General features: G+C 40.1%; 1 protein-coding gene across 1 annotated transcript in view; it reads right to left on the minus strand.

Moving 5' to 3' along the window:
• Positions 1-14,575, minus strand: part of LOC136864907 (neuralized-like protein 2) — a 61,582-nt gene extending 47,007 nt beyond the window's left edge. The window contains exon 1 of the mRNA XM_067142316.2: positions 13,060-14,575. Coding sequence (XP_066998417.1) covers positions 13,060-13,756 — 697 coding nt within the window. The 5' untranslated portion in view covers positions 13,757-14,575. The remainder of the gene's footprint in view (positions 1-13,059) is intronic.
• Positions 14,576-27,647: the final 13,072 nt, after the last annotated feature.

Genomic DNA, 27,647 nt, shown 5'->3' on the forward strand with positions numbered 1-27,647 from the left:
ATACCACCGACACTGAACGTGATTTTGAGTCGGGTAAATGGAGAAGATTCTTTGCCACAATTTTCCAAAACTACGTTGTATCGCTTCTTACATGATATAGGCTTCCGTTATTTAAGACGGGGTAATAAAGCAGCTTTCACTGAAATCGATGAAATTATTAATTGGAGGCACAGATATCTCAGGGAGATAAAACGTTGAGGGCACAAAATAAAGCTATAATTTACACAGATGAATCGTTGGTAAATATTGGGCAGACAGTGACAAAATAATGGAAGGATACGACAGTGGAAAGTGCACGGCAGGCCGCCACTGAAGGGGTGAGTTCGGGACTTAGGCCACCGAAAAGCCGAGCACTGTGATTTGCCTTAGTCCACGCGAGTAATGAACATGGTTTTGTTCCAAATGCTGAACTAACATTTTTATGCCATAAACATAAGACAATTGGGCAAATTACGTGAACGAAGTAAAGAAAAATGAAAGAGATTTGTGGAAAGCCGACGAATAACAGGACGATGTCGACGATGAAAAGTTTTTATTACGACTTTCTTTATCGTCCGGATCATCCTCAAGTTCATCTCCCGAACACGGTTCATCCAAAGCGGAAACATCAGGCCTTGCAGACATGATAGAAGGTGTACGTCCAATGTCTGAGAGCAACGCCAGTGATTAAGGTATGTTGTATTTATTTTACCATCCTACAAATACTAATTTATGAATTAATGAACTTAAAATTACAAAATTACAAACAAAAAATATGGAACTGTAATGTCCTGTTTGAGTCACACTCGAGCGTGATCTTCATGAGTCGATTTCGCAACAGCGCGCTCCATCTACGCTGTACTGCAATTTAAGGTTGGAACGCTCTATAGAATTTTCTCAGGAACTTATAACTTGTCGCTGTTAATGTGCGAAACTAGGCCCCTCAATTAATACCTTAATTATTTGGCGATATTACAGATAGCATTCTTATGTACAAAGGTAATTATGTATCAGAACCTCCGACTGAATGTCAACCGCGTAGTGTGAACTTGGTACAGGAGAAATGAACGAGCATTTTCACAAGAATTTATAACTTGTCACTATTATCATGAGAAACTAGGCCCCTCGGTTTATACCGGTACCCTTATTATTGGACGATATTACAGATAGCGTCCTTACGTACAAACATTGAATGACCGAGCTCGATAGCTGCAGTCGCTTAAGTGCGGCCAGTGTCCAGTATTTGGGAAATAGTAGGTTCAAACCCCACTGTCGGCAGCCCTGAAAATGGTTTTCCTTGGTTTCCCATTTTCACACCAGGCTGTACCTTAAGGCCACGGCCGCTTCCTTCCCACTCCTAGCCCTTCCCTGTCCCTTCGTCGCCATAAGACCTATCTGTGTCGGTGCGATGTAAAACAACTAGCAAAAAAAAAACATTGAATGACAAGCGCATAGTGTGAACTTCATACGGGAGGAATGAACGAGCATTTTCACAGGAATTTATAACTTGTCGCTTTTATTACGCGAAACTACACTCCTCCTTTAACTTTTTTAAAATGCTATATGTTCGGGGAGTCGACCTTTGAAGATCTTTTGCCTCTACTTGCACCATATGTGAGGAAACCAGCGTGTATTATGTAAATGGCGGTAGTGTAAAGTGTTGAATGTGAGGAAAGGAACGTTAAGGATGAAACAAACACCCAGTCCCCAGACCAGGGATATTAATAATTTAAATAAAAAACCCTGACCCTGCCGGGAATTGAACCCAGGGCCGCCGGGTGACAGGCGGACGCGTTGCCACCTACACCGTGAGGCCGGTGTTTACGAGTCATTTGTGCCATGTTTTACAGCGCAGCACTTACAGACTTGAACCGCTTGAACTCCTCCCTCCGGTCGTAAATAATCATCCCTTACTTCTGCACGTCTTTCGCGTTTTTTTAACTAATGTCCAGAAATTGAAAGCGAATTCAAATTTAACTTGAAACTACTGTATTCTAGCGTCAATATAATGGGAATATTTCCATAATAAAAATAATTTATTAAGGTGCGCTCGAAAGAGCATTACTTAACCTAGTAAAAAAATTTACAAATTAGCAATTTTTATATTCTCAGTTCAAAAACTTTAGAGTTTTCCCTACTATAATAATATAATAATGAACGAAGTGTACTGTGTAAGTTCTGCACAGGTAGGGCCTGCACTTTTCTGAGAAACAACTGAACCTATTTAGATATATTGTTTGTTGTATCTACAGGGTTTATACCTACAGGTATATGGGGTATGTATTATATCTCGATATAATTGCATTTTCTTGATAACAAATGAGAGGATGCATTAATAATTCTGAATGACTATACGTTCTTTGTTAAGGGGTTTTGTATGGAATATCGGTGATATAGATAAATTTTTGTGTATATCGGTAACGATTTTTATAGGGCGCCTACATTCATGGATGTAAGTTTGAAATTACAGCCCACTAAGTCCGTACACTCGGAGCTACTGTTGCAAATAGGAGGCGGCCCTCCGGTTAACCTCCGAAGCTCCGTACTGCTTTGCCTCCGTCGGTAGTACCGGAGATCACCGGAGGAGCGCTGTAATCGTATTATCCGATTCAATCAACAGGAGGTCCGCCTCCTCTTCACAGCGCTATTCACAAATATGAAGTGTTGAAACTTCCACCTAATCACTAATCCACTGAGTTTTTCTGTAAAACACCATCCAGGGCTTCTTTAATGTCACAACCACGAGTAGTGTCCTTCAAAGTCTAAAAGTTTTTCCACCACCTCCAAGTCCTTTGACACATACCTTACAAATGTGGCTGGTTATGGTTTGTCTTTGATATCAGTAGACTCGTCCTGAGCCAGACTTACTGCTGAGCACTCGCTTAGATTTTTTTTTTTTGTAAATTATTTAAAATATTCGCACTAATGATAGAAACTCGCCTCTCTATTGTGTGTCTAGCAGCGGGCATTTGGTTGATCAGTTTCTGCAGTTTCTTATTTTTGGGTTCTGAAACAGAAATAACTTGTGCCATGTCCTTCTTAATAAACTCCCCCTCTGTGTAAGGCTTTTTTGCTTTTGCAATTATAAAAGCCAAGATGAAGCCAGTTTCAGTTGTCAAATCTGCTTCCTTGGTAAAAATTGACATAACCCTACTCTGACCATGAAGTTTTTCCTTCAGTGATTTCAGTTTGGTTTGCCTTAACAGAGAGCCAACAGGAAAACCTTTATTGAAACTGCTATGGTTGGTGTCACGAAGGCGTTTTAGATTACTGGCCTTGAACTGTGACAAAGTTATTTGACACGAGAGACATATTGGCTTACCATTTCTTTCTAAAAAAGCGAATTCTTCCTCCAAGTCGGTATTAAAAGCTCGATTCTCTTCTTCATATTTACACTTCTTAAAGAGCATCGTAACTGTTCGGACACCAGACCACAACTGTACTCAAAACAGAACACAACAGCTGCACACAGAAAAGTATCGGCACTCGCTACTGCCTACACGTGAACGCGACTGGCTTCACCACACGACAATGACTCGCTGTCACACTCTCGCGCTCAAGGTACTATGTAACGGAAGGCCGCGGAACTATCTTCACCTCCCATCTCTCACCACTGACCTACAGCGGTAATAACGTTAAGCCGCACATTGTTGCTACCGACTGCCGTCGGCCGCGAGATGTTGTTAGCTTCCATTAATTAATTAATTCTAAGCTTGGTGTCAAGAGCCGCATGCGGCTCGCGAGCCTAGTTGTGGCCAGCCAGGAGATATAGTTTTAAAATAGGCTAAAATAAGTAAATCCATTTCCCTCCCATTTCACCACCCCATTCAAACATCCACATTGATTTTAATTTATTTCAACTTTTTAAGTTCACACAGATTGTAGGCCTAAGTAGAACAAGGCACTTATGAAGATGTTCTTAAGAAGATAAATACTTTGTAATTTCACCTAAGCATTGTAATACAGCTGAAGATGTTCCAAATGGAATGAAACATGTACTGTATATGATTGATTTGCTTAGTGCAAATATAAGTATCAAAAAGGTGGAAGTTTACTGTTATTGATTCATTGTACACACGGAATTACCGCAGGTTACTATCAGAGATCAATAGTGCTGAACTGAAAGCAAAGAGTAAATGAATAAGAAAATATTTAATGTATGACATAACTGAACATTTAATTGAGTGTGTCAAATGATATAGAGTAGAAGGAGAAATTAAAAGGTAGACATGCTTGTTAATAGCTACTACCTAAGGTGTTGGGTGTCTGTAATAACTTAGGCAGGACATTAAACGGAGCAGAATAACTGCGAAGCTGGATAATCGCGTCATCAAGGATTTATAAATAATACATTATAATTAAAGAATAACTAAATAATAATTAATCAGAACAACATGCAGAGTAAACAAGAGGAGAACCAGATATGCCCACAATGTAAACAACAATCTGAGGAGGGCAGCAATGCAGTAGAATGTGACGGGAATTGCAAAGCATTGTACCACAAGGAATGTACACATCTGACGACAACGGAATTTAACGCCTTAAAGGGAAAGATCTATGGATGTGCAGTAGATGTCTATGTTTATTAAACATGTTTGGAGTGAACGAAAATTCTCCAGAAAATAAAGAAATAAATCAAATGATTACCAAACAACAGAAAACCCATAAGGAGCTTAAAGAAAAGATAGATGACATGAGCAAGACGATGATGGAATAAATTACACTAGTACTTGAAGCTCAACTGCAACAAGCGGAATATATGGCATTAACACACAAAGTGAGAAAGCTTCGTACGTGGGAACGTTACATAAAACCATAATTGGAGTTGAGGAATTTCCGCATATTCAAAGAGGGAACGATTACGGGTAAGGACAGATCCTCGGTCATTAAGATCACTAATGCGGAAAGAAAAACATCAGAAAATGATCTTGAAAATAGGGCATCAAATAGCTTTGTAAACATTGAAAGGAACATTGGAAAAGTGACTGAGAAGGGGCAGTTAGGTTATGGAAGTAAGATGCAACAGCTGAGAAAGAAAAAGGAAGAACATTGAAGGGGAATCATCCGGAAACAAGTTAGATAACAGGAAAATGGATATTGCTGTATTCACTGGAAGAATCAATAGAGAAATGCAAGAGGGACAGATGAGATATAAAAGGAAGATACAACAGTTTGGAAAGAAGAGAGACAATGGACGGCTATCCGTGGCAGGAAGAATAGCATGGATGTACTGTATGTGGGGAAATTTAAGCAGTCTAGACTGAAGAGGACATCAGAACTTACTTGGAGGAAAATGGAGTTAGTGAGGTAATAGAATGTACAAACTTGCCTAAGAAAGGATGTAGCAAAGCATTCAAACTCGGTGTGCCTTCCTCTGAAAAAGAAAAGGTAGATGACGAAAAATTCTGGCCAGAAGGCATAACTTTTCGCCGCTTTTGATTTTAATAGCAGGGGAAAGTCAGACAGATATGAGCTGACTAACTCAGCGCTCATTAAAGTTTTGAATTTCAATCAATCAGTGAAACTTCGTGAATTAAGGTGTCTTCTATGGAATGTTGAAGGGTTAAATGGTGTATTAAGTTAGTTAGTGAAAAATTGTTTAGTACATACGACATAGTGATACTGACTGAAACATTCCTAACGTCTTATGTGCATGTGCAAGGAAAACATAACTTCGCATCTCAAGGAGATAGAGGGCGGCCTAAAGGGGGAATTTCATGTATTTTAAGCCTAGCTCCATGCCCGTTCAAAGTAGCACATAAAACAGACAATCTCTTATTGGTTCAAATGACAATTTGCTTCATATATTATTCAAGAAATTAACATGGCTCTTACACAAGTGGATGACAACAAACATCTGATTCTAGGGGGAGATTTCAACTGCAGAATTGATGAATATCGGAATGAAAAAGCACGGACTGTTATTCAATATCAGAAGGAAGGAGGACTCGCTCTGCACAATAAAAGAAATGAACAGGCATACATAGAACCAAATGGAAGCAGTTGCATAGACCTTTTATTCAGGAACGTTGAAAGCCAAGAGGAAAAAACCAAAGTTTTGCACGGAGTAATCATAAGGAAACATATTGCAGTACAAATGACATTCGCAATAACAACTGAAATTGAAAGAGAAACAGCTCGGGAAACATCGTCGAGAAAGCTAGATATGGACAAACTTAATAACAACGGGGTCAAAATAAGTACTAGGCCTATATTACAACTAATTAAGGACAGAAATATAGATAAAGCAATGGAAAGAATAGAAGAAGTCATTAAACAAGAGATTAAACAGCAAAAGTCACCTATAAGGAAGGCGAGGCCTTGGTTCAATCGACTATGCTACTCCAAGAGGAAAGAAGCTATCAAAGCTCTACATAAAACAAGAATTCACCAACTGTTGAAAACTTAAAGTAATATGCTGAGAAAAGAAGAATATATAAGACTACAATTAAACTGGCAAAGAGACATTACAATCAGAAAGAAGAAAAACTGAAAACACTAGTGAAGAAAGAACCATTTAAAATTTTGAAAGCAAAACAGCCTACGTTTCCAAGACATCTACCAATACAATCATGGGAGACACATTTTACAGATATCTTACAATCCAGAGATACCAGACAGCAAAATGATAAGAGTAAATAATTCCTTAGAAGTGGATCTATTCACAATAATTGAAATAGAAGAGATAATACTAAAAAAAGCAAGACGAAAAGCAGCTGGTCACGATTTTATTTTCTATGAGCCTATCAAAGCAAGCTGGATGATACCGCATGAACCAATATCAGAACTATTGAATAAACGTCTAGGCCTAACTGAAGGAATTAGGCCTATAGCCCATAGATGGAGACATTTCATATTAAAAATTCTGTATAAAGGAAAGGGAGATGTAAATGACCCAAACAATTATCGAGGAATTGCATTAGAAAACACATTATTTAAAATTTTCACAGGACTAATATCAAAGAGATTAGAAAAACTTGTTGAGCATTGCATCCCAGAGGAACAGTTTGGTTTCAGGACCAGAAAATCGATTCTTCATGCGATTAAATGCTTAAATGCATACATACATACATTATCATTATAGACTGTTATGCCTTTCAGCGTTCAGTCTGCAAGCCTCTGAGAATTTACTAAACGTCGCCACAATCCTCGATTTGCAACTAGTGTTGTGGCCTCATTTAGTTCTATACCTCCTATCTTTAAATCGTTAGAAACAGAGTCTAACCATCGTCGTCTTGGTCTCCCTCTACTTCTCTTACCCTCCATAACAGAGTCCATTATTCTCCTAGGTAACCTATCCTCCTCCATTCGCCTCACATGACCCCACCACCGAAGCCGGTTTATGCGTACAGCTTCATCCATCGAGTTCATTCCTAAATTAGCCTTTATCTACTCATTCCGAGTTCCCTCCTGCCATTGTTCCCACCTGTTTGTGCCAGCAATCATTCTTGCTACCTTCATGTCTGTTACTTCTAACTTATGAATAAGATATCCTGAGTCCACCCAGCTTTCGCTCCCATAAAGCAAAGTTGGTCTGAAAACAGACCGATGTAAAGATAGTTTCGTCTGGGAGCTGACTTCCTTCTTACAGAATACTGCTGATCGCAACTGCGAGCTCACTGCATTAGCTTTACTACACCTTGATTCAATCTCACTTACTATATTACCATCCTGGGAAAACACACAACCTAAATACTTGAAATTATCGACCTGTTCTAGCTTTGTATCACCAATCTGACATTCAATTCTGTTGGATTTCTTACCTACTGACATCAATTTAGTCTTCGAGAGGCTAATTTTCATACCATACTCATTGCACCTATTTTCAAGTTCCAAGATGTTAGACTGCAGGCTTTCGGCACAGTCTGCCATTAAGACCAAGTCGTCATCATAGGCCAGGCTGCTTACTACATTTCCACCTAACTGAATCCCTCCCTGCCATTTTATACCTTTCAGGATATGATCCATGTAAACTACAAACAGCAAAGGTGAAAGATTACAGCCTTGTCTAACTCCTGTAAGTACCCTGAACCAAGAACTCATTCTACCATCAATTCTCACTGAAGCCCAATTGTCAACATAAATGCCTTTGATTGATTTTAATAATCTACCTTTAATTCCACAGTCCCCCAGTACAGCGAACATCTTTTCCCTCGGTACCCTGTCATATGCTTTCTCTAGATCTACGAAACATAAACACAACTGCCTATTCCTCTCATAGCATTTTTCAATTACCTGGCGCATACTGAAAATCTGATCCTGACAGCCTCTCTGTGGTCTGAAACCACACTGGTTTTCATCCAACTTCCTCTCAACGACTGATCGCACCCTCCCTTCCAAGATGCCTGTGAATACTTTGCCTGGTATACTAATCAATGAGATACCTCGATAGTCGTTGCAATCCTTTTGGTTCCCTTGCTTATAGATAGGTGCAATTACTGCTTTTGTCCAATCTGAAGGTACCTTACCAACACTCCACGCTAATTTGACTACTCTATGAAGCCATTTCATCCCTGCCTTCCCACTATACTTCACCATTTCAGGTCTAATTTCATCTATTCCTGCTGCCTTATGACAATGGAGTTTATTTACTATCCTTTCCACTTCCTCAAGCATAATTTCACCAACATCATTTTCCTCCTCCCCATGAGCTTGACTGTTTGCAACACCACCATGATGATTTCCTTTTACATTGAGAAGATGTTCAAAATATTCCCTCCACCTCTCCAGTGATTCCCTCGGATCTGTTATGAGTTCACCCGAATTTCTCAAAACACTGTTCATTTCCGTTTTCCCTCCCTTCCTAAGATTCTTTATTACTGTCCAGAAAGGTTTCCCTGCTGCTTGACCTAGCCTTTCCAGGTTATTACCAAAATCTTCCCATGACTTCTTTTTGGATTCAACAACTATTTGTTTCGCTCTGTTTCTTTCATCTACGTACAACTCCCTGTCTGCCTCGGCCCTTGTTTGGAGCCATTTCTGATAAGCCTTCTTTTTACGTTTACAGGCTGCTCTCACTTCATCATTCCACCAAGATGTTCGCCTTTTCCCATCTTTACACACAGTTGTTCCTAGGCATTCCCTTGCTGTTTCTACTACAGCATCCCTGTATGCCACCCATTCACTTTCTATATCCTGAACCTGCTTACTGTCTACTGTTCGAAACTTCTCACTAATCATATCCATGTACTTCTGTCTAATTTCCTCGTCCTGGAGATTTTCTACCCTTATTCGTTTACAGACAGATTTCACTTTCTCTACCCTAGGCCTAGAGATACTTAGTTCACTACAGATCAGATAATGGTCTGTATCATCGAAAAATCCCCGAAAAACTCGTACATTCCTAAAAGATTTCCTGAATTCAAAGTCTGTTAAGATATAGTCTATTATGGATCTGGTACCCCTAGCCTCCCACGTGTAGCGGTGAATAGCCTTATGCTTGAAGAATGTATTCGTAACAGCTAAACCCATACTAGCACAGAAGTCCAGCAAACGCTTCCCATTCCCATTAGCTTCCATATCTTCCCCACATTTACCAATCACCCTTTCGTATCCTTCAGATCTATTCCCAACTCTCGCATTGAAATCACCCATTAGCACTATTCTATCCTTGCTGTTGACCCTGACCACGATGTCACTCAATGCTTCATAAAACTTGTCAACTTCATCCTCATCTGCACCCCCACATGGTGAATACACGGACACAATTCTTGTCCTAATTCCTCCCACTGACAAATCTACCCACATCATTCGCTCACTTACGTGCCTAACAGAAACTATGTTGCGTGCAATGGTATTCCTGATAAAGAGCCCTACCCCAGACTCTGCCCTTCCCTTTCTAACACCCGTCAAGTACACTTTATAATCTCCTATCTCTTCCTCCTTATCTCCCCTTACCCAAATATCACTTACTCCTAGCACATCCAGATGCATCCTCTTTGCTGACTCAGCAAGTTCTACCTTCTTTCTTCCATAAGCCCCATTAATATTGATAGCTCCCCATCGAATTCCATTTCGTTCGCCAAGTTGTTTCCAAGGAGTCCCTCGCCTGTCAAATGGGAGTGGGACTCCATTACTCCCATAGGTCCGAGGCTTGCTTAAAGTGTTCTGAGCTCGGTAAACTCATGAAGCAGGATGCTGCCCTACTTGCACATAGTCCAAGTGAGGATCTCTCCTCTAACGGGTTATGGACCACCGGTGAATTGTGTAGTCCTAGCCGCCTGAGCACAAGGAGGGCCACGACTCAGAATATGTCCGAGATGCCCACTCCCATTCCATAGCAACTGGTATCCCGACTCTCAGGACCACTTACTAGGCCACTCAGCCGTTGCCCATCGTTCACGAACTAGGACGTGACTACAGTAACCCACAAACATGAACCATTAAATGCTTCTTGAAGAAATTGAAGAACACTTAGATTACCAAAAAGGAAGCTATATGCTGTTTTTATAGACTTTTCAAAAGCGTTTGACTTGATTAGTAGGAGACCGATATTGGATAAGTCAGAAAACATCATAGGAGATCATTATATCTTGCGGATAATCAGAAGTATTTTATCAGAGAATTATGTCAGCGTGGACGATAATTTATTAATATCAAAACGCATATTGCAGACTGTAGGAGTACTTCAAGGAGAACCGATCAGCCCTTTATTATGTATTTAATATAGGAACACGTGATGTAGTACAAGCCACCACTACAGAACAAGTCAAGATGTTAATCTATGCAGACGACATGGTCTTATCGTCAAATCTAGGACAATTACAGGAATCCCTGGACAAACTAAGTGCTCTGAAGAGAATCAATTAACTATTGACAAAAATAAGACTGTAGGTATGACATTCAGAAGGGGAGGCAGAACCTCAGGCAAAGAAACAACATGTGAGGACATCAAATTAACATAGTCAATAAGTGTAAATATTTAGGAATAACCATGCAGACCAGAGGGATAGTGTTCACGGAACACATCACAGAGAGAACCATAGCTGGAATATTGGCAATCAACAGCATCAAGCACTTAAACCAGATATCTATCGACACCGCAAGGATTTTGTTTAGGGTTAAAATAACACCTGTGGTTACCTATGGACTGGAACTCATTTGGAACTATCTTAGCAAACAGGACTTAAAAGAGTTGGAGAAGGTAAAAGCGATCTACATAAAAAGATTTCCAAGTGTATCAAAATTCACCCCATCTCGTTTAGTATATGAAATGACACGAGAAAACTTCTTTATTGAAGATCTTTGGATTCAGATGCATCTGCCTTACACTACAAGCTATGGAGACCTCTTGCACAAAATGAAGAGGAAAAAAGAAGACATTTGGGAAGAATTCTACTCTACTGATACGATGACGACAGAGTGGACAGATAGCGGTTACGAATTGAAACATTCAGTGACCCGCTTTGCTATTCACAGGTTTCATCATAAGTGCTGCCAACATAAGACATATCAAGTTCCAGATCTGCAATGTGTGTGCTTGTGGTGTGGCAAGCGTTGTAATAGATATCTTTTCTCTCATTGTCAGAAAAGAAATATGTCCTTGACTGAGTTAAGTAAGGAATAATTCATTTGTATATACCCTGTAATTACTTTTGGCCTTTCACCATTTTAAACATTATTATTAGGGCCGTTTTCTCCAAATTAGTTTAAACTAGGTTTATTTTAATCTGGTTTAAGTCTGAGTTTAAACTAACATTCATTTTTCCCCCACATTGGTTTTTTAACAAGTTTAAACTTGGTTCAAAGTTAAACCTTCTATATTGTAGGTTGATACTGCTGTTTATATTCAGCCTTCTTGACATTTTTCTAACGTATCTGCGATTTTCCTAGTAGAATGGTTAGTTTTAACTACCAGTACTGCAATACTTAAATAGAAAACATACTAAAATTAGAACGCAGTATTAGCATTAAAAAAATGGAATTTATTGAAGTCTTTGATTAAATAGGAAGTAATTCTGATGTGCAACTGAGGTTAAGAAGCTGCATTCCAACAAAAGTTTACAAAGCTGGAAAATTGAATGTAAGGGAGTTTTTTGATGGATTTATAATTCATAAGCAAACAGCAAGGATTGTCTTGTATCAAAGAAGGATTCATTTAAAACATCAACTGCACGAAATAATGCTATTTCGCTAGAAGCAATGATTCTGGTTGCTTTAAGATATTATGCAGCAGGCGTTTTTCTCATCAACAACAGAGACTACAGACCTGAAATTGCAGTCTCCTTATTATTTTATGTGAAATACTGTTGGTGGCATGAATACTGTAATATGAAGTATAAAAATTTTTGTATATAAGTGGTGTAATAAGTTCGCTCTCCGTGTGGTATCTGATGGCAGTGGTCGTGAAAGCGTTAGGTCAGCATCGTCCGAAACCGTAATTAGATGGTTGGAATCCAAGTGGTCGAAAATATTTTTACAATCAGAATGTTGGCTGGCACTGTAGGAGAGATGGTGGTATACAATTTCTAATGGCTAAATTGCGTGCCAAAAGCCTGAATTCAATCCCAAACCTCTCTGTCGTGTTTATGTGGAGTGGGGGCATTGACGCTGTTGATGGTGATTCGTCCATCGGATGGCGACGTTATATATAAAATTCATGTCATACTTTGAAGTGCGTAATATAAAACACAATGAAATTCACATTAAAAACAATGACGCATAATAAAAACTTATTGCACAAGTAGAAGACTTGCAAGTCAAACATATACTGTGAACTTTTGACTCGCAAGTCTTCTACTTGTGCAATAAGTTTTTATTATGCGTCATTGTTTTTATTGTGGATTTCTTGTCAATTTTAAATTGGTATACACTTAATAAACACCAAGGTTTACCTCATGTCACCAAAAAACAAATTTTTTCAGAGTACTGCAGAATACTAAAATGTGTTATCTGTCCTAATGTATGAGAATAAGACTAAGAGACTTTGTTTATTTGGCCCTACAGATAAACTACATATTACTATAAACACTCTTACGGATTAGCCCTTTTAAAATGATTAGTACGTCTTGGTTCAAAAGAGCCCTATACAAATTTTTTAACATTAGGGAAAAAACAAACAATATAACACTTTGAACTTACCGCCATACAACTGAACTATTCTCACTTGCTTTGTTGTGCCATACACATCAATAACAGCATGTAATGGTCCTTCCTTATATGGAATATCTTTAGTACAAGGGCCCTGATCTTCGCCATTGATAATAAAATGCATCTCGGCCAAGTCCCCTTCACCTCTCCGTCGGCTTGGTACATATACAACACCAATACGACTTCCAACATCAGTAGGTAAAATGTTTTCACAGGGATTTGATGTTGACGGTCTCAGGAGACTGCGAGGTATTGATCCTCGAGAAGTACGTATATTATGACCGTCGCCTAAAAGTTGCCGATCAGACACCTCTGGTCCAGAACCATCTGGTAGGACACTATATTCATACACATTATTGTGAGACTTTGTAATAGCGAAAATCCATGATGTGCCCCTATTGGCAAGGTCCGGAAGTGCATACTGTGGTAGTCCACCTACACCAGCAGCTGCACTCTGTGGGTCCAACTGTGTAAGTCCCAGCCGCATATGACCACTCCAGCCTCTTTCATTTTTTTCTATTTCTAACAAGAATATTTCACCGGGAAGTAGAGGCTTCTCACTGAAAGTAAGGGCATTTGCAAAACTAGCTTTGCGATATGCAACAGTGTTGTCATCATACAGTATGATGTTTCCACCATGGTAAGGATGAAATCTCGTAATCATCTTGCGAATTGGCTTTTCGCCCATAATACTATAGAACAACAAGTAGAAAGTGAGAAGAATGATTTTAAAACTACCGAAGATCAAAGGAAGCTAACAATGCTTTCATTACTGTTCATATCATTCTTCATGAACATGTCATAATTATCACTTAAATAAATCAATGATCCAGTTACCTATCACCACTTCTTTTCCATAAAGCACATTCAGCAACTGTTAAATCTTCAGGGTAACACTACTCCTGGGCAACTGCAATCGCAATTTACCAAAGCTTACAGCACAGCTCGAGAAACACTGTCCGCTGCTAAAAATAACGACCAGTAACACATTCAATACACTTCACAACCTTAACATCACCAAAAAACTGTCCAATGACTGCGCCACTCACATGATTTCAGATTCATCCAACAACGATACGTGCCTTAATGCACTCTATAGACAATGTATTTAAAAAAATACATATCAGCATAACATTTAAACGAAGGAGCAGCGGTCACATTCATTCCCATGCATTTGTATATAAATGCATAAAACACGACCGAGTTGACATAATATTTAAGGTCATGTACGGTAAGCTGTTTTTTTTTTTTGCATCAACTGTGAATCAATCAAGTGTTCCTGTGCACTAATTAACTATAACACTAAAATAAACAATACCTAACCTAAAATATCATCAGTGTTATCCAAATAGGTAAAGAGAGGTCACCATCGAAGTACACAATATAACAGCTGTGGCTGGTGTCTACTAGTGTTGCCTACTAACAAAACGAAAACCTTGCTCAATGATGATCCCTTGACAAATTGAAGGGTCAATATAATTTCAGAAAAAGACCACTATTCAAGGCAAGTAACCAAGACCTGAAATCAATCTGCCGGTAGCCCGGTAAGAATAGAGTTCAAATTACTTTACCTAAAATATCTCAGGGGTATCCAAAAATTGATCTAAACGTTTAATATAACGCCATAATGTATAAAAAGCAAACTGCACAAATCTGTTACGTTGAAATATTAAGAATTCGTCTTTGCAATTCCATAATAGTTTCTTGCCTTGGCTTCAATAAGTCGATCGATGGTAGTGAATATTTCATATTTCTGGAGTTTTACAGGGCCTAGCCTTCTAAAAGGTTTTCTTCCTCTGCCTGAGTAACATGAGATGAACGTTGGTTGGATTATTTCGATATCAGCTGCTAGAGTTTTTCACCGGAATGTGTTTCCGGATTGGCGCTACACGTGAGTTCGACATGCCTTCCAGCTTCTGTAAGGTGATCCCATTACTCTGTACTAGGAATGCTGTAAGCAAAATACGTCTTATTGCACTTTCCTGTTCGCTAGGATGAATCCTCATTCTCTTGGCATTTCCAGTACCACCTCTGACATACCTCTGCCGCTATCGTCATTACTGACAACAAAACCAGCGCGTAAGTAAGTGCGTGAGATTTCTAGCCGTACGGATAATAAACTTCCGTTCATTCCTGACCTTGTTGTAGAGATGAACAATGGCACGGTCAATATCATTCCTACCGTTATTTGAAAACTGTATAATTTCTTTTCATGTGCCACGAAAATTTGTGGTAAACTAGATTTAAGATTTGTACCGGAAAATATGGGTCTTGAAATCGAACACAGGAAAAAACATACATCAACATTATAGATAGGCATACTTTTCAGTCTGCAAGCATCTGTGAATGTAACAAATGTCGCCACAATCCTCTAGTTGCATATAGTGCTGTGGCCTAATTTAGTTCTATACCTCTTATCGTTAAATCGTTAGAAACTGAGTCTAACCATCGTCGCATTGGTTTCCCTCTACTTCTCTTACCCTCCATAACAGAGTCCACCATTCTCCTAAGTAAACTATCCTCCTCAATTCGCCTCACATGAGCCCACCACCGAAGCCAGTTTATGCGTACAGCCTCATCCATCGAGTTCGTTCTTAACTTAGCCTTTATCTCCTCATTCCGAGTACCATCTTGCCCTTGTCCCCACCCTTTTGTACCAGCAATCATTCTCGCTACTTTCATATCCGTTACTTCTAACCTATGAATAAGATATCCTGAGTCCACCCAGATTTCGCTCCCGTTCAGCAAAGTTGGTCTAAAACAGACCTATGTAAAGATAGTTTCGTCCGGGAGCTGACTTCCTTCTTACAGCACACTGTTGATCGCAACTGCGAGCTCACTGCATTAACTTTACTGCACTTGATTCATTGTCACTATGTTACCATCCTGGGAGAACACACATCCTAAATACTTGAAATTATCTACATGTTCCAACTTTCTATCACCAATCTGACATTTAATTCTGTTGAATTTCTTACCTACACACATCAATTTAGTCTTCGAAAGGCCATACTCATTGCACCTATTTTCATATTGTATTGTATTGTACTGTATTTTATTTCATCCAACTGATCATACAGTGATATGGAACACATCAATAATCATATTTACAGTAACAAAGGATAAGACAGTAATATACATGCCATGAGAAATAGAGTAATACAATGTGGTAAAGAGGCACAGATTAAAAAACAAGGCGATATATAACTTAATTTTCAAGAGCTAAGTATTCTTCAACAGAATAAAAACAATGGTGAGAAACACATTTGAATAATTCTTTCTTAAATTTTGAACATTGTTTAATATGCTTAATGTAGTCTGGCAATTTATTAAATAAATGTAATCCTGCATAACTAGAACTTGATTCATATAGCTTAGTTTTGTGTGGTTGTATGTGCAGACTGTAATATTTCTAGTATCATTCCTATGTACATCGGAGTTTATGGTGAAACTGTTTACATTCACCTTCATATAAACAAGTGTGTAGAAGATATAAAGACTAGGCAATGGTAAAATAAAATAAAGTTTAAAGTATTTCTTGCAGCTTGTCCTCCTGCCGACACTGGCCATTCCTCTAATTATTTTCTTTTGTAACTTAAAGAATACTTCCCTATATCGTGAATTCCCCCCAGTAAATTATTACGTATGCTAGTATGGGATGGATATATGCAAAATACATTATTCGGCAAGCCTCTAAATTAAAACTATATTTCAAAGATATTATCATGAAATAAATTCTACTAAGCTTTTCCCTATAAACTCTGTATGTTTTTCCCAGGTTAATGATTCATCCATCCACAAGCCAAGAAACTTTGTTGATGATGAGTACTCAACTATGGTCTCTCCAATTGATATTGGACTAATTTCTATATTTAGATTAATCTTATGGGTAAATCTAATCACATAAGTTTTCTATTTACTTAAGATTAATTTATTATCTTCAGGCCAGCTCAGGATATTACTCACTATGTTGCCTGCCTTTAATTCTCTACAAAACAGTAATATCATCTGCAAACAAAGTTAATTGCACTCCTTGAATATCATCGACAATTTGGCCAATATCATTAATAAATACTAAAAATAATAATCGTCCTAAAACTGACCCCTGTAGAACACCATGATCTATGTTTCTGGCACAGGAATACACATTCTTAATTTCATTTTTGCTCAAATCAGTAACGGTATATGATATTTAACAATCTGTCTTCTATCCCCTAAAAATGTTTTGAATCAGTTATAGGACATTCCCCGAACTCCATACATGTATAACATTTCTAAAAGGGAGCTGTGTAAATTATATCAAAAGCTTTTGTTAAGTCTAATAAGAAAATACCTAAACATGCAACCTTCGCATCTAGTGTCTCATATATCCGTTCAATAAAGTTAATGAATGCTGTAGTAGTTGATCTATTTTTACGAAAGTCATTTTGACAACCAGCTAATATATTATGCTTCTCTAAGAATGATAATAGCCTATCGTACATAATTCTTTCCAGTACTTTGGAGAACACAGAGGGGAGGCAGACAGGCCTATAGTTACCAGCATCATCTTCACAACCCTTTTTATGTACTGGAACAACTTTGGTTACCTTGAATTTGTCTGGAAATTTACCACTGGTTAGTGAAAAAATTATCAAATAACAGGGAGGCTTGATTATGTATTGGTAACAGCATTTAGTAAGGTAGTTCGAATAACCTTCTAAACCTGAAGACTTCTTTTTATCCATCTCTTTTATTATCTTCTCTACCTCTTGCTCAGTCACAGGAGTAAGAAACATGGGTGATACATTCCTGTGAACTGTATTCAAGTTTGTTCTTGTCATTGATGTTTGAAAATTTTCCGTTAACCTCGAAACTGCTTCTAGGTTACTAAAGATTTCTGTAACTTCTTCTGGATCACTGACTTCTTTACCTGCATTTGTAAGAGTAATATTCTTTATTGGAACTAGAGTACCTTTCTCCCTTTTTATAATGTTCCACTTACATTTAGACCTGTTTTTAGAAGTTTTAGCTCATTCACATTATGCAATCTTTTGGCAGCATTCAAAACTTCTCAATATATGTTATTATATTGCTTATACCGTAATAATCCTTCAATTCAGATGAGGTGATACCCCTTTCACACATTTGCTGAAAACTCTTAATCATCTACTTGAAATTTAATTCCTGTTGTAATCCACCCATTCCTATAATTCTTCACAATTACCCTTTTGACTGGTACTGCCACTTGATAATAGTTGAACAAACCCAAAAACTCACTGAAGGCCTCATTAGTTGAGTTATTTCTATATACACTCTCCCAAGTTTCCTTGGCCAATAACTGGTTAAAATATGAAATATTTTCCTTGTTACACATTCTAGTTTCCCTGCAAATTACATTGTTATCTTTTAAATTACGGTTTCTTATTACTCTAAAATTAAGATGCACAATTTGAGCAAAATGATCTGAAAAATCTGTATCATAAAGTTCTATTTCATAATTCCACATTTCTTCATTCATTACAACTTGATCTACTGCTGACTTTGTATCCCCAGATATTCTAGTTGGTTGATTTACAACTGTCTTTAGACCATACAAGGAAAGTAACAATTCTAGCCTTTGCTTATCTCGCCCAGCATAATTCCCTAAAAAATCTACATTAAAGTCGCCCATGATTATTACATTTTTGTTCTTATCCTGTAGGTCATCTAAAATAATTTCAATATTATTATAAAAAGTTTCAACATTACTAGAAGGATTTATATAAATGCATATAATATAATCCACTAGTTCAACAAAGGTAGCCTCGAAATGCTCTTCTACATTCAGATATTCATATTTATCCAACTGCTTATATTTGATATTATTATTCACATATATACATGAACCTCCACACATCATTTTTTTTCTACAAAACTTACTTTCAAGACCACAATCTTCTAATACAAAGTTTGAAATTTCATCCACTATCAACCAATGTTCAGTTAAATATAAAACATCATACCCTTGTAGGTTAAGTGCCAACGGAACCTCCATACTTAGAATTTTATTTCTTAAAGGTTGAACATTCTGGTGGAACAAATTTAGCTCTCCCTTTTTATTATTACTATTGCTACCTTTTACCTTAAACATCCTACTCTAGTTTCCTTGTCCTACTTGACGTTCTTATTTCTGGTTGTTTAGCTTGCCCTCCTTCAGTTCGTCCTGATGGTCCTCCAACATCCAGCTTCTCCAGTAACTCCTCTCCACGTTCATCCAAGTGACTGCTGCTGACGAGCTCAATGGTTTCCTCACGAGTTTTCCCTTAGTACTCGGTGTTTTCTGGTATTACTGTCTCTGATGATTGAGGTAGAATCACATTAATCATTTTCAGCTGAATTTCTTCTCCTGAGCATCCTTCTTTAGTGGTAACACTCACCTCAACTACTTCCTCAACTCTTCTTACCTGCAAATGTTCTGCAACTTCCTCATGTTTATCGAACAGCAAAGGTACGGCGTTTTTCATGATAGTTGCAAGATACGAGGGTTGGGGCAAAAGTCATGGCAACTGTCTTTTTTCTTGAAGATACCAGTCCGGTTGGAGAAGGAGACATATACATATGAAAGGACAAGGCGTTAACTGCATGTGTGGACATTGAAATATCGTAAATTACTAATTTATTACGGTAGTATACAGGGCAATATGGCGTTACCGGTGCAAAATAATGACAACACAGTACACATCAAGTTGACATGACAAACCGGGGCCTAAAGACCCTAAAAGAACTCCCCTACTACTGACACCACACGCTGCCAACGATGTGGGAGGCGCTGAATACCATCTGCCTCAGCATTTGCCGCACCATGTGTGAATCGGGTTACCTGTTGACGCACAGCATTAGTAATGTCCTCTCGTGTTGCAAACCGCCAACACGTAGTGGTTCCTTAATCTTTCGAATGAGATCAAAGTCACAGGGCGAAATGTCGGGAGAGTACGGTGGGTGCTCCAAATTCTTCCCATCCCTAACGTCGCAGTACCTGCCCTACACACTCTGCTTTATGTGGTATTGCATTATCGTGCAGGATTATTGCACTGTCCACAATATCCGGACGTTTCTCCAGAACGCCTCGTTGTACATGTCGCACCAGGAAGTCCCTGTAGTACTGGGCGGTCACTGTTCTGCCATGTTTAACAAAGTGGCAAACAATGACACCCCTGACGTCATCCGCAACGATCACCATCAATTTGACTGAGGAAGGATTCTGACAGACCTCCCGCCTCCTTGGTGATCCAGCATGTCGCCACTCCGCGGGCTGACGTTTCAGTTCTGGTTCGTATGCCCTGGCCCAATATTCATCGATGGCGATTATTCGTGACAAGAATTGATCGCCGTCCTGTTGCCAGCGTGCAAGGTGGTCGGAGCATATTGCATAGCGCACCCACCATTGAACTTCCGTCAGTGTATGCGGTACCCCCCGCGATGCGATTTTGCGCAGTTGTAGCTCATTACGCAATATCGTGTGGACGGTACGTTTCTCGATGCCGCTTGTCCACTCTAACTCCATTAGCGTCCATCGTCTCTCTTCATCCAGGAGCTGCTCGATGAGGGCACGTGCCAGGTCGGTCTGTTCAATGACAGGTCGTCCCGAACGTTGTCCTCACTGGTTGACACACGTCCTTGCTGAAACTTTCCCACCCACGGTGGTACTGTACGGTATGGTAGGGCATTATTCCCAAGGGCTTCCACTAATTCACAGTGACATTCCATCGCATTTCTCCCTCGGAGAACGGCTATTTTGATGTAAAGCGCGGTGCTCAACACGGGTTAGTTACATCTCGCACGACACTCACCAACTAACTGATTTCACAGCCCTCACTGCGCTGCTACCAGCCATCACAGAGCCATTTGTCGTTCTGCATGCATACTATGCCTGCAGAACTTCCACACAACACATATACGTTTGTGATCCGTTCACATATCTACAAGAAAAAAAAGTTGCCATGACTTTTGCCCCGATCCTCGTATTAGTCTGCACCCATTCCGCACAATCTACAATCATCAGCATAGACCAGACTGCTTACTACATTTCCACCTAACTGAATCCCTCCTTGCCACTTTATGCCTTTCAGCAGATAACCCATTTAACTACCAACAACAAAGGTCAATGATTACAGACTTGTCTAACCTCTCTAAGTACCCTGAACCAAGAACTCATTCTACCATCAATTCTCACTACAGCGCAATTGTCAGCATACGTGCCTTTGATTGATTTTATAATCTACCCTTGATCCCATAGTCCCATAGTATGGTGCACAACTTTTCCTTGGGTACCCTCTCATATGCTTTCTCTAGATCTACGAAACATAAACACAACTGCATATTCCTCTCGAAGCATTTTTCAATTACCTGGCGCATGCTAAAAATCTGGTCCTGACAGCCCCTCTGTGGTCTGAAACAACACTGCTTTCCTTCCAACTTCCTCTCAACCACTGATCGCACCCTCCCATCGAAGATGCCAGTGAATAATTTGCCTGGTATACTAATCAGTGAGATACCGCGATAGTTATTGCAATTCTTCCCGTTCCCTTGCTTATAGATAGGTTCAGTTACTGCTTTTGTCCAACATGAAGATACCTTACCAACACTCCATGCTAATCCTGTTATTCTATGAAGCAATTTCATCCCTGCCTTCCCACTATACTTCAACATTTGAGGTCTAATTTCATCTATTCCTGCTGATTTATGCCAATGGAGTTTATTTACCATCCTTTCCACTTCCTGAAGCTTATTTTCACCAATATCATTTTCCTCCTCTCCATGAGCTTGGCTGTTCGAGACACCACCATGAAGATTTCCTTTCACGTTGAGAAGAGTTTCAAGATATTCCCTCCAATTGTCCAGTGATTCTCTGGGATCTGTCATGAGTTCACCTGAATTACCCAAAACGCCGTTCATTTCTTTTTCTCTCCCTTTCTAAGATTCTTTATTACTGTCCAGAAAGGTTTCCGTGCTGCTAGATCTAACCTTTCCAGGTTATTACGAAACTCTTCCCACGACTTCCTTTTGGATTCAACAAAAAAAATCGATCTGTTTCTTTCAAGATCTTTGTAAAATTTCAGGTCTGCATCAGCCCTTGTTTAGAGCCATTTCTGATAAGCCTTCATTTAACTTTTACAAGCTCCTCTCATTTCATTATTCCACAAAGATGTTCGCCTTTCCCATTATACACGGTTGTTTCTAGGCTCTCTCTTGCTGTTTCTAATACAGCAACACTGTATGCCACCTGAACCTGCTTACTGTCCAGTGGTCGTAACTTCTCACTAATCGCATCCATGTACTTCTCTCTAACTTCCTCATCCTGGAGATTTTCTACCCTTATTCGTTTGCGTACAGATTCCTCTTTCTCTATCCTAATCGTAGAGATACTTAGTTCACTCCAGATCGGCTAGTGGTCTGTATCATCGAAAACACCCCGGAAAACCCGTACATTCCTAACAGATTTCCTGAATTCGAAGTCGTTAAAATTATAGTCTGTTATTGATCTAGTAACCCTACACTCCCATACATAGCGGTGAATATCCTTAGGTTGAACAATTCATTCATAACTGCTAAACCCGTGCTAGCACAGAAGTCCAACAATCGCTTCCCATTCCTATTAGCTTCCTTCCTTATCTTCCCCACATTTACTCATCAACTTCTCATATCCCCAGTTGTATTTCCATCTCTTGCATTGAAATCACACATTAGCACTATCCTATTCTTGCTGCTAACCCTAATAATGATGTCAATGCTTCATAAAACTTGTCAATTTCATCCTCATCTCCACCCTCACTCAGACAATTCTCGTCCTAATTCCTCCAACTGCCAAATCTACCTACACCAATCGCTCGTTTACGTGCCTAAGAGAAACTACTGTATGTTGCGTGGAATAGTATTCCTGATGAACAGCCCTACAACAGAATCTGTCCTTCTCTTTTTAATAGCCGTCAAGTACACTTCATGAACTCCTATCTCATTCTCGTTATCTCCCCTTACTCGAATATCACTTACTCCTTTTTCCATAAGCCCCATTAATACTGATGGCTCCCCATCGAATTCAATTTCGTTCGCCAAGTTGTTTCCAAGGAGTTCCTCGCCTGTCAAATGGGATTGGAACTCCGTTACTCCCACAGGTCTGAGGCTTGCTTAAAATTTTCTGAGCACGAAAACTTCATATAGCAAGATGCTACCCTACTTACACATATCCAATTAAGGATCACTCCTCTGACGGGTTAGGGACCACGGTGGATTGCATAGCCCTAAACGCCTGAGCACAAGGAAGGCCATGATTCAGAATATGTCCGAGATGCCTACTCTCATTCCGTAGCAACTGGCATCCCGAATCGCAAGACAAGCCGTTGTCCATGGTTCACGAACTAGGAAAGATTAAAATAATTGTTTTGTGATCTGAGTCGAGAGCATTATGAACAGCAAAATCAATGGTTTTATTGTAGAATTTAGAAACCATAATATCAATAACATCGGGTCGATCCCTGGTTGGATATATGGTAGGTTCAGTTGCGGCATAGACACCGAAGTCATTATCTCTCACATGTTGTTGCTTAGGATTGGTAGCCCTAAAGTTCCAATCTGAATACATGGCCCTCATGTCGCCCGTGATAATGGAAGGTGCGTGGAGCGAATTGCTTGATAAAGTACAAATCTCCGTTGTATTTAGCGGAGCCTTGGGGTCTAAATAGGCCACAAGAATTCGATAATGATATTGTTGATGTCTAACCTCGATAACGAGAGACTCAATAACGTCAAGACTGAGGGGTCAATGAAATAATGAGTAAGCTTCGACTTAATCAGGACAACCACACCCCCACCCTACTTATCGGCCCTATTTTTACGATAAGTCGTAAGGTTATTAATTTGAAGTTCTTGTAGGGATTTAGCCACGTCTCTCCCAGTAGAAGTATATCGATTTTATATTCAAAAATAAACGACTGAATGTCATATTTCTAACTAGGAAGTTCCTGATAATTCCAAGGACAGATTTTAAAGTCCGTTATCATGCCGAAAGAAACATTTCAAGGTTCTGTGAAATACCGCATAGCTGCATTTAGCAGAAATCCAACCATGTCAATTGTACTCTGACATTGTTTACGCTGAATAGTGGTCTCTCTTAACATAGGAAACAGCCTGGAAAAATGAATTTGCATTAGGAGGTCCAGGATGTCTCCCATTCCCGAGAGAGTGGATATTGGAGACGGCGACCCAACGAGCTCACGGATCGACCGAGAGGGGAGACACCTCTCATCGCTTGTGCGTAGGAGAAGTTGGGGTCTACTTCTCGAGAGGGGTCTGAGTCCTCTTTATCTGAGATTTGAAGTACTCATTTTCCTTCTTAGACTCTATAATCTTGCTGAATGTGTCACATCCGCGTCAGGGGGTATGATGGGTGCCCATAGAGTTAACATACACAGCCGTTGCTGTCGGAGCTAGTGGACAGGCAGCAGCCGCGTTGTTCTCCCCGCATTTAACGCATCTCAGAGGCATGACACAGTAATTAGCTGTGTGACCCCACCATTGAAAGCCGTAGCATTGGTTAGGGCCTTCACCACCCTTGTAGACATCTATGGTTACCCATGAACTGCACAGTTATTTAATGGAGTAGATGGTCTCCTAAAACTTACTGTTTGGATGGGTGACACTCATGACGCTCAGGGGGATGATTTGTTGGTCGTGCTGTTACGTCTAGTAAATTGGTACGCATCCTTTTGCTCATACCACTGAGCCATGAGCTCCTCCTTGACCCATTCCACAACAACCGTGGAAAAATATTTCGAATAATAACATTTAAGTCTCTAATTCGGCATCCGATGAGAGTAGACATTCTTAGAGCTTTCTTCGAAATATTGCTTCATCAGCAAGTAAACCTGTTCGTTGTTGGTGTGGAATATAAAGGGATCCTTGGTGTTAATTACTCTTAGATCACCAGTGCACTTAGACTGCAAATTATTGTAGAGTCGCTGACACTCCGATTTGTCAGCGACGACAATCGGTGGGGGGGATGGAGACTTTCTTAACGGGAGCAATCTCCAAGGCCTCGCTCTCCCTCCCTGCAAAGGGGTGGCACCACTGTAAGCTAAGTTCTGAGTGCCTCAGGGGTTGAAGGTACTGGCTGGGAAACCTGAGAAGCAGTAGCGCATCAGGAGGTGGGGGGGGGCGATTCTCGGCCTCTTTATTTTACCGTCCGGACAGGAACAAAAGCAATTGGGTCCGTGGACCCGGAAGTCGGAGGAGAGGAAAGCACCTGGTGTTGGTTCTGAAGGGCAACAGGATTTTTCGTGGTTTTCGCTTGTTTCGTCTTCAGAATCATCTTCGAGACTACTTTCATCTTTCCTCTAACTGCCGGGTGCCACGGAGTGTACTGAGCAGCTATATTTGAGGGGACGTGACATGTACGCCACATATGAACAAGCGTTTCGGCATTGAAATCAGCGCTAGAGTAAGCTGGTAGCACATATATCTTCAATTCAGGTTTCGTAGATATGAGAGCGAATCAAAATTTTACACAAGCTCGCCACGAGAGCACGGTGTGTGACGTGACCGTGGCCAATAAGGAACAATCTACAGTAAATGCTGACACGTCCGATAGGAATTTTGGTGTGGTATCCCGTCTTATTGTGTGTGCAGATCGGACTGGGATCAATGGCGCGTCAAGTGAATGTTCTCTCCAAATTGGAGGTCCGTGCAACGATCAAATTTCTATGCGATATCTCAATCGCAGGGACATTCATCGTGAAATCACTGATGTATATGGTGAGTGTGCAATTTCTCGCCCAGGTATTGTAACGTGGTGTAACCAGTTTGACGCCGGACGCACGGATCTCACGGACGAATATAAAAAAGCAGGCCCTCAACGTCCAGTACCGTTGCAAACGTTAACCGTGTGAATGAAATCATTAGAGGGAATCGGCGCATAACACGACAGGAAATTTCCAGCATTCTGAACATTTCACGTGACAGTGTGTGCTCCATTGTTCACCAGCACTTTGGATGTTCGGAAACTGTGTCAAAGATGGGTCCACATCTGCTCACCGATGTTCACATGAGACAACATTTCCAATCGTCAATGGCATTTTTGCAAGAGTATTCAGTGGAAGTCAACGAGTTTCTGTTGCGGATCATCACAGGGGATGAAATGAGGGTGAACCAACTCACCCCCGAAATAAAGAGAACATAAATGGAATGGTGCACACCACATCACAACTATGAAAAAAGTCCAAGGTCAAACATTCAGCGGGAAATGTAATGGCGACAGTGTTCTTTGACATGGAGGGTGTGCTGCACTTGGAATTTATGCCGAAAGGCATAGCAGTCAACTGGACTTCGTACTGTCAAACGTTGAACCGCTTGCGTAAGCAAAATGTGCGAACCACGCTGGAAACGGGTCCAGGCCGAGTCACATATACGAACGCTGCTCGGCCTGAGTTTCAGGACCGCAATGGCCCCCAAGAAGACACCAGCAGGGATCTGCTTAAGGATTTAATCCATATAAAAAAACTTACTGGAAAGGATGGCAAAGATTCCGTGACCCAGTTGGTCGGGCGGAACCAGCTCGGAAAGTACGCAATCGTTTGCTGGAAATAAAATAAAATGGGAGGAACCATGGCTTAATCTCTCTGAAATGGTTTAGATCAGGGATTTTGGTGGATTACTCGTAATCAGACTAAACCAATACTCCCCTCCAGGCGTGCAATTCATGGCCACCACGAAGGAGTATTCTCCCCTTATGATAAAGTTCAGGCCTTCGCAGACTCACTCGAGAGTAAATATGTAATTACGATATCTCGAACGATGACGATGACGAAAATGAAGGACGGACCCGTGAGATACACAGAATTGCCTCAACTTTTAAGCGATGAATGGAAACCTGACAATCACACCCTAGACTTAAAGCCTGCAGATGTCCGCAGCTTTTTAAGGAACTAAATGTGAAGAAGCCTCCCGGCGATGACAAGGTGTCAAATAAAGAAAGTAAATCATAATAATAATAATGTAATTGGCTTTACGTTCCACTAACTAGTTTTACGGCTTTCGAATACACCGAGGTGCCGGAATTTAGTCCCGCAGGAGTTCTTTTACGTTCCAGTTAATCTACCGACAAGGGGCTGACGTATTTGAACATCTTCAAATACCACCGGACTGAGCCAGGATCGAACATGACAAGTTGGGGTCAGAAGGTCAGCGCCTCAACCGTCTGAGCTACTAATGCCGACTAAGAAAGTAAATTGCTGCCCTAGAATGCAATAGTAGGTATTTTTGGCAGCTATATATTCGGCCTATTCAAAAATGGGATGCTTTCGTGGTGTTTGGAAGACAGTTAAAATGGTCGTCATTCCGAAATAAGGGAAGGACAGATTATTCCCGCAAAATTATAGTCCGATCACCTTGTTATCGCACATCTATAAAATATTTGAGGGACTCCTTCTCACGCATCTCAGTGGTTACCTGGCCCCGCAAAGTGTAATGCGACCGGAACAGTTCGGTTTCTGATCTAAGCGCAGTGCCACTCACGGCGCTACGCTTAATCCAGTGCATTTCAAGACCATTCAATACATGCCGTAACG

The sequence above is a fragment of the Anabrus simplex genome, chromosome 2 (assembly GCF_040414725.1).
Source record: "Anabrus simplex isolate iqAnaSimp1 chromosome 2, ASM4041472v1, whole genome shotgun sequence".
In the NCBI taxonomy this organism is placed as follows: domain Eukaryota; kingdom Metazoa; phylum Arthropoda; class Insecta; order Orthoptera; family Tettigoniidae; genus Anabrus; species Anabrus simplex.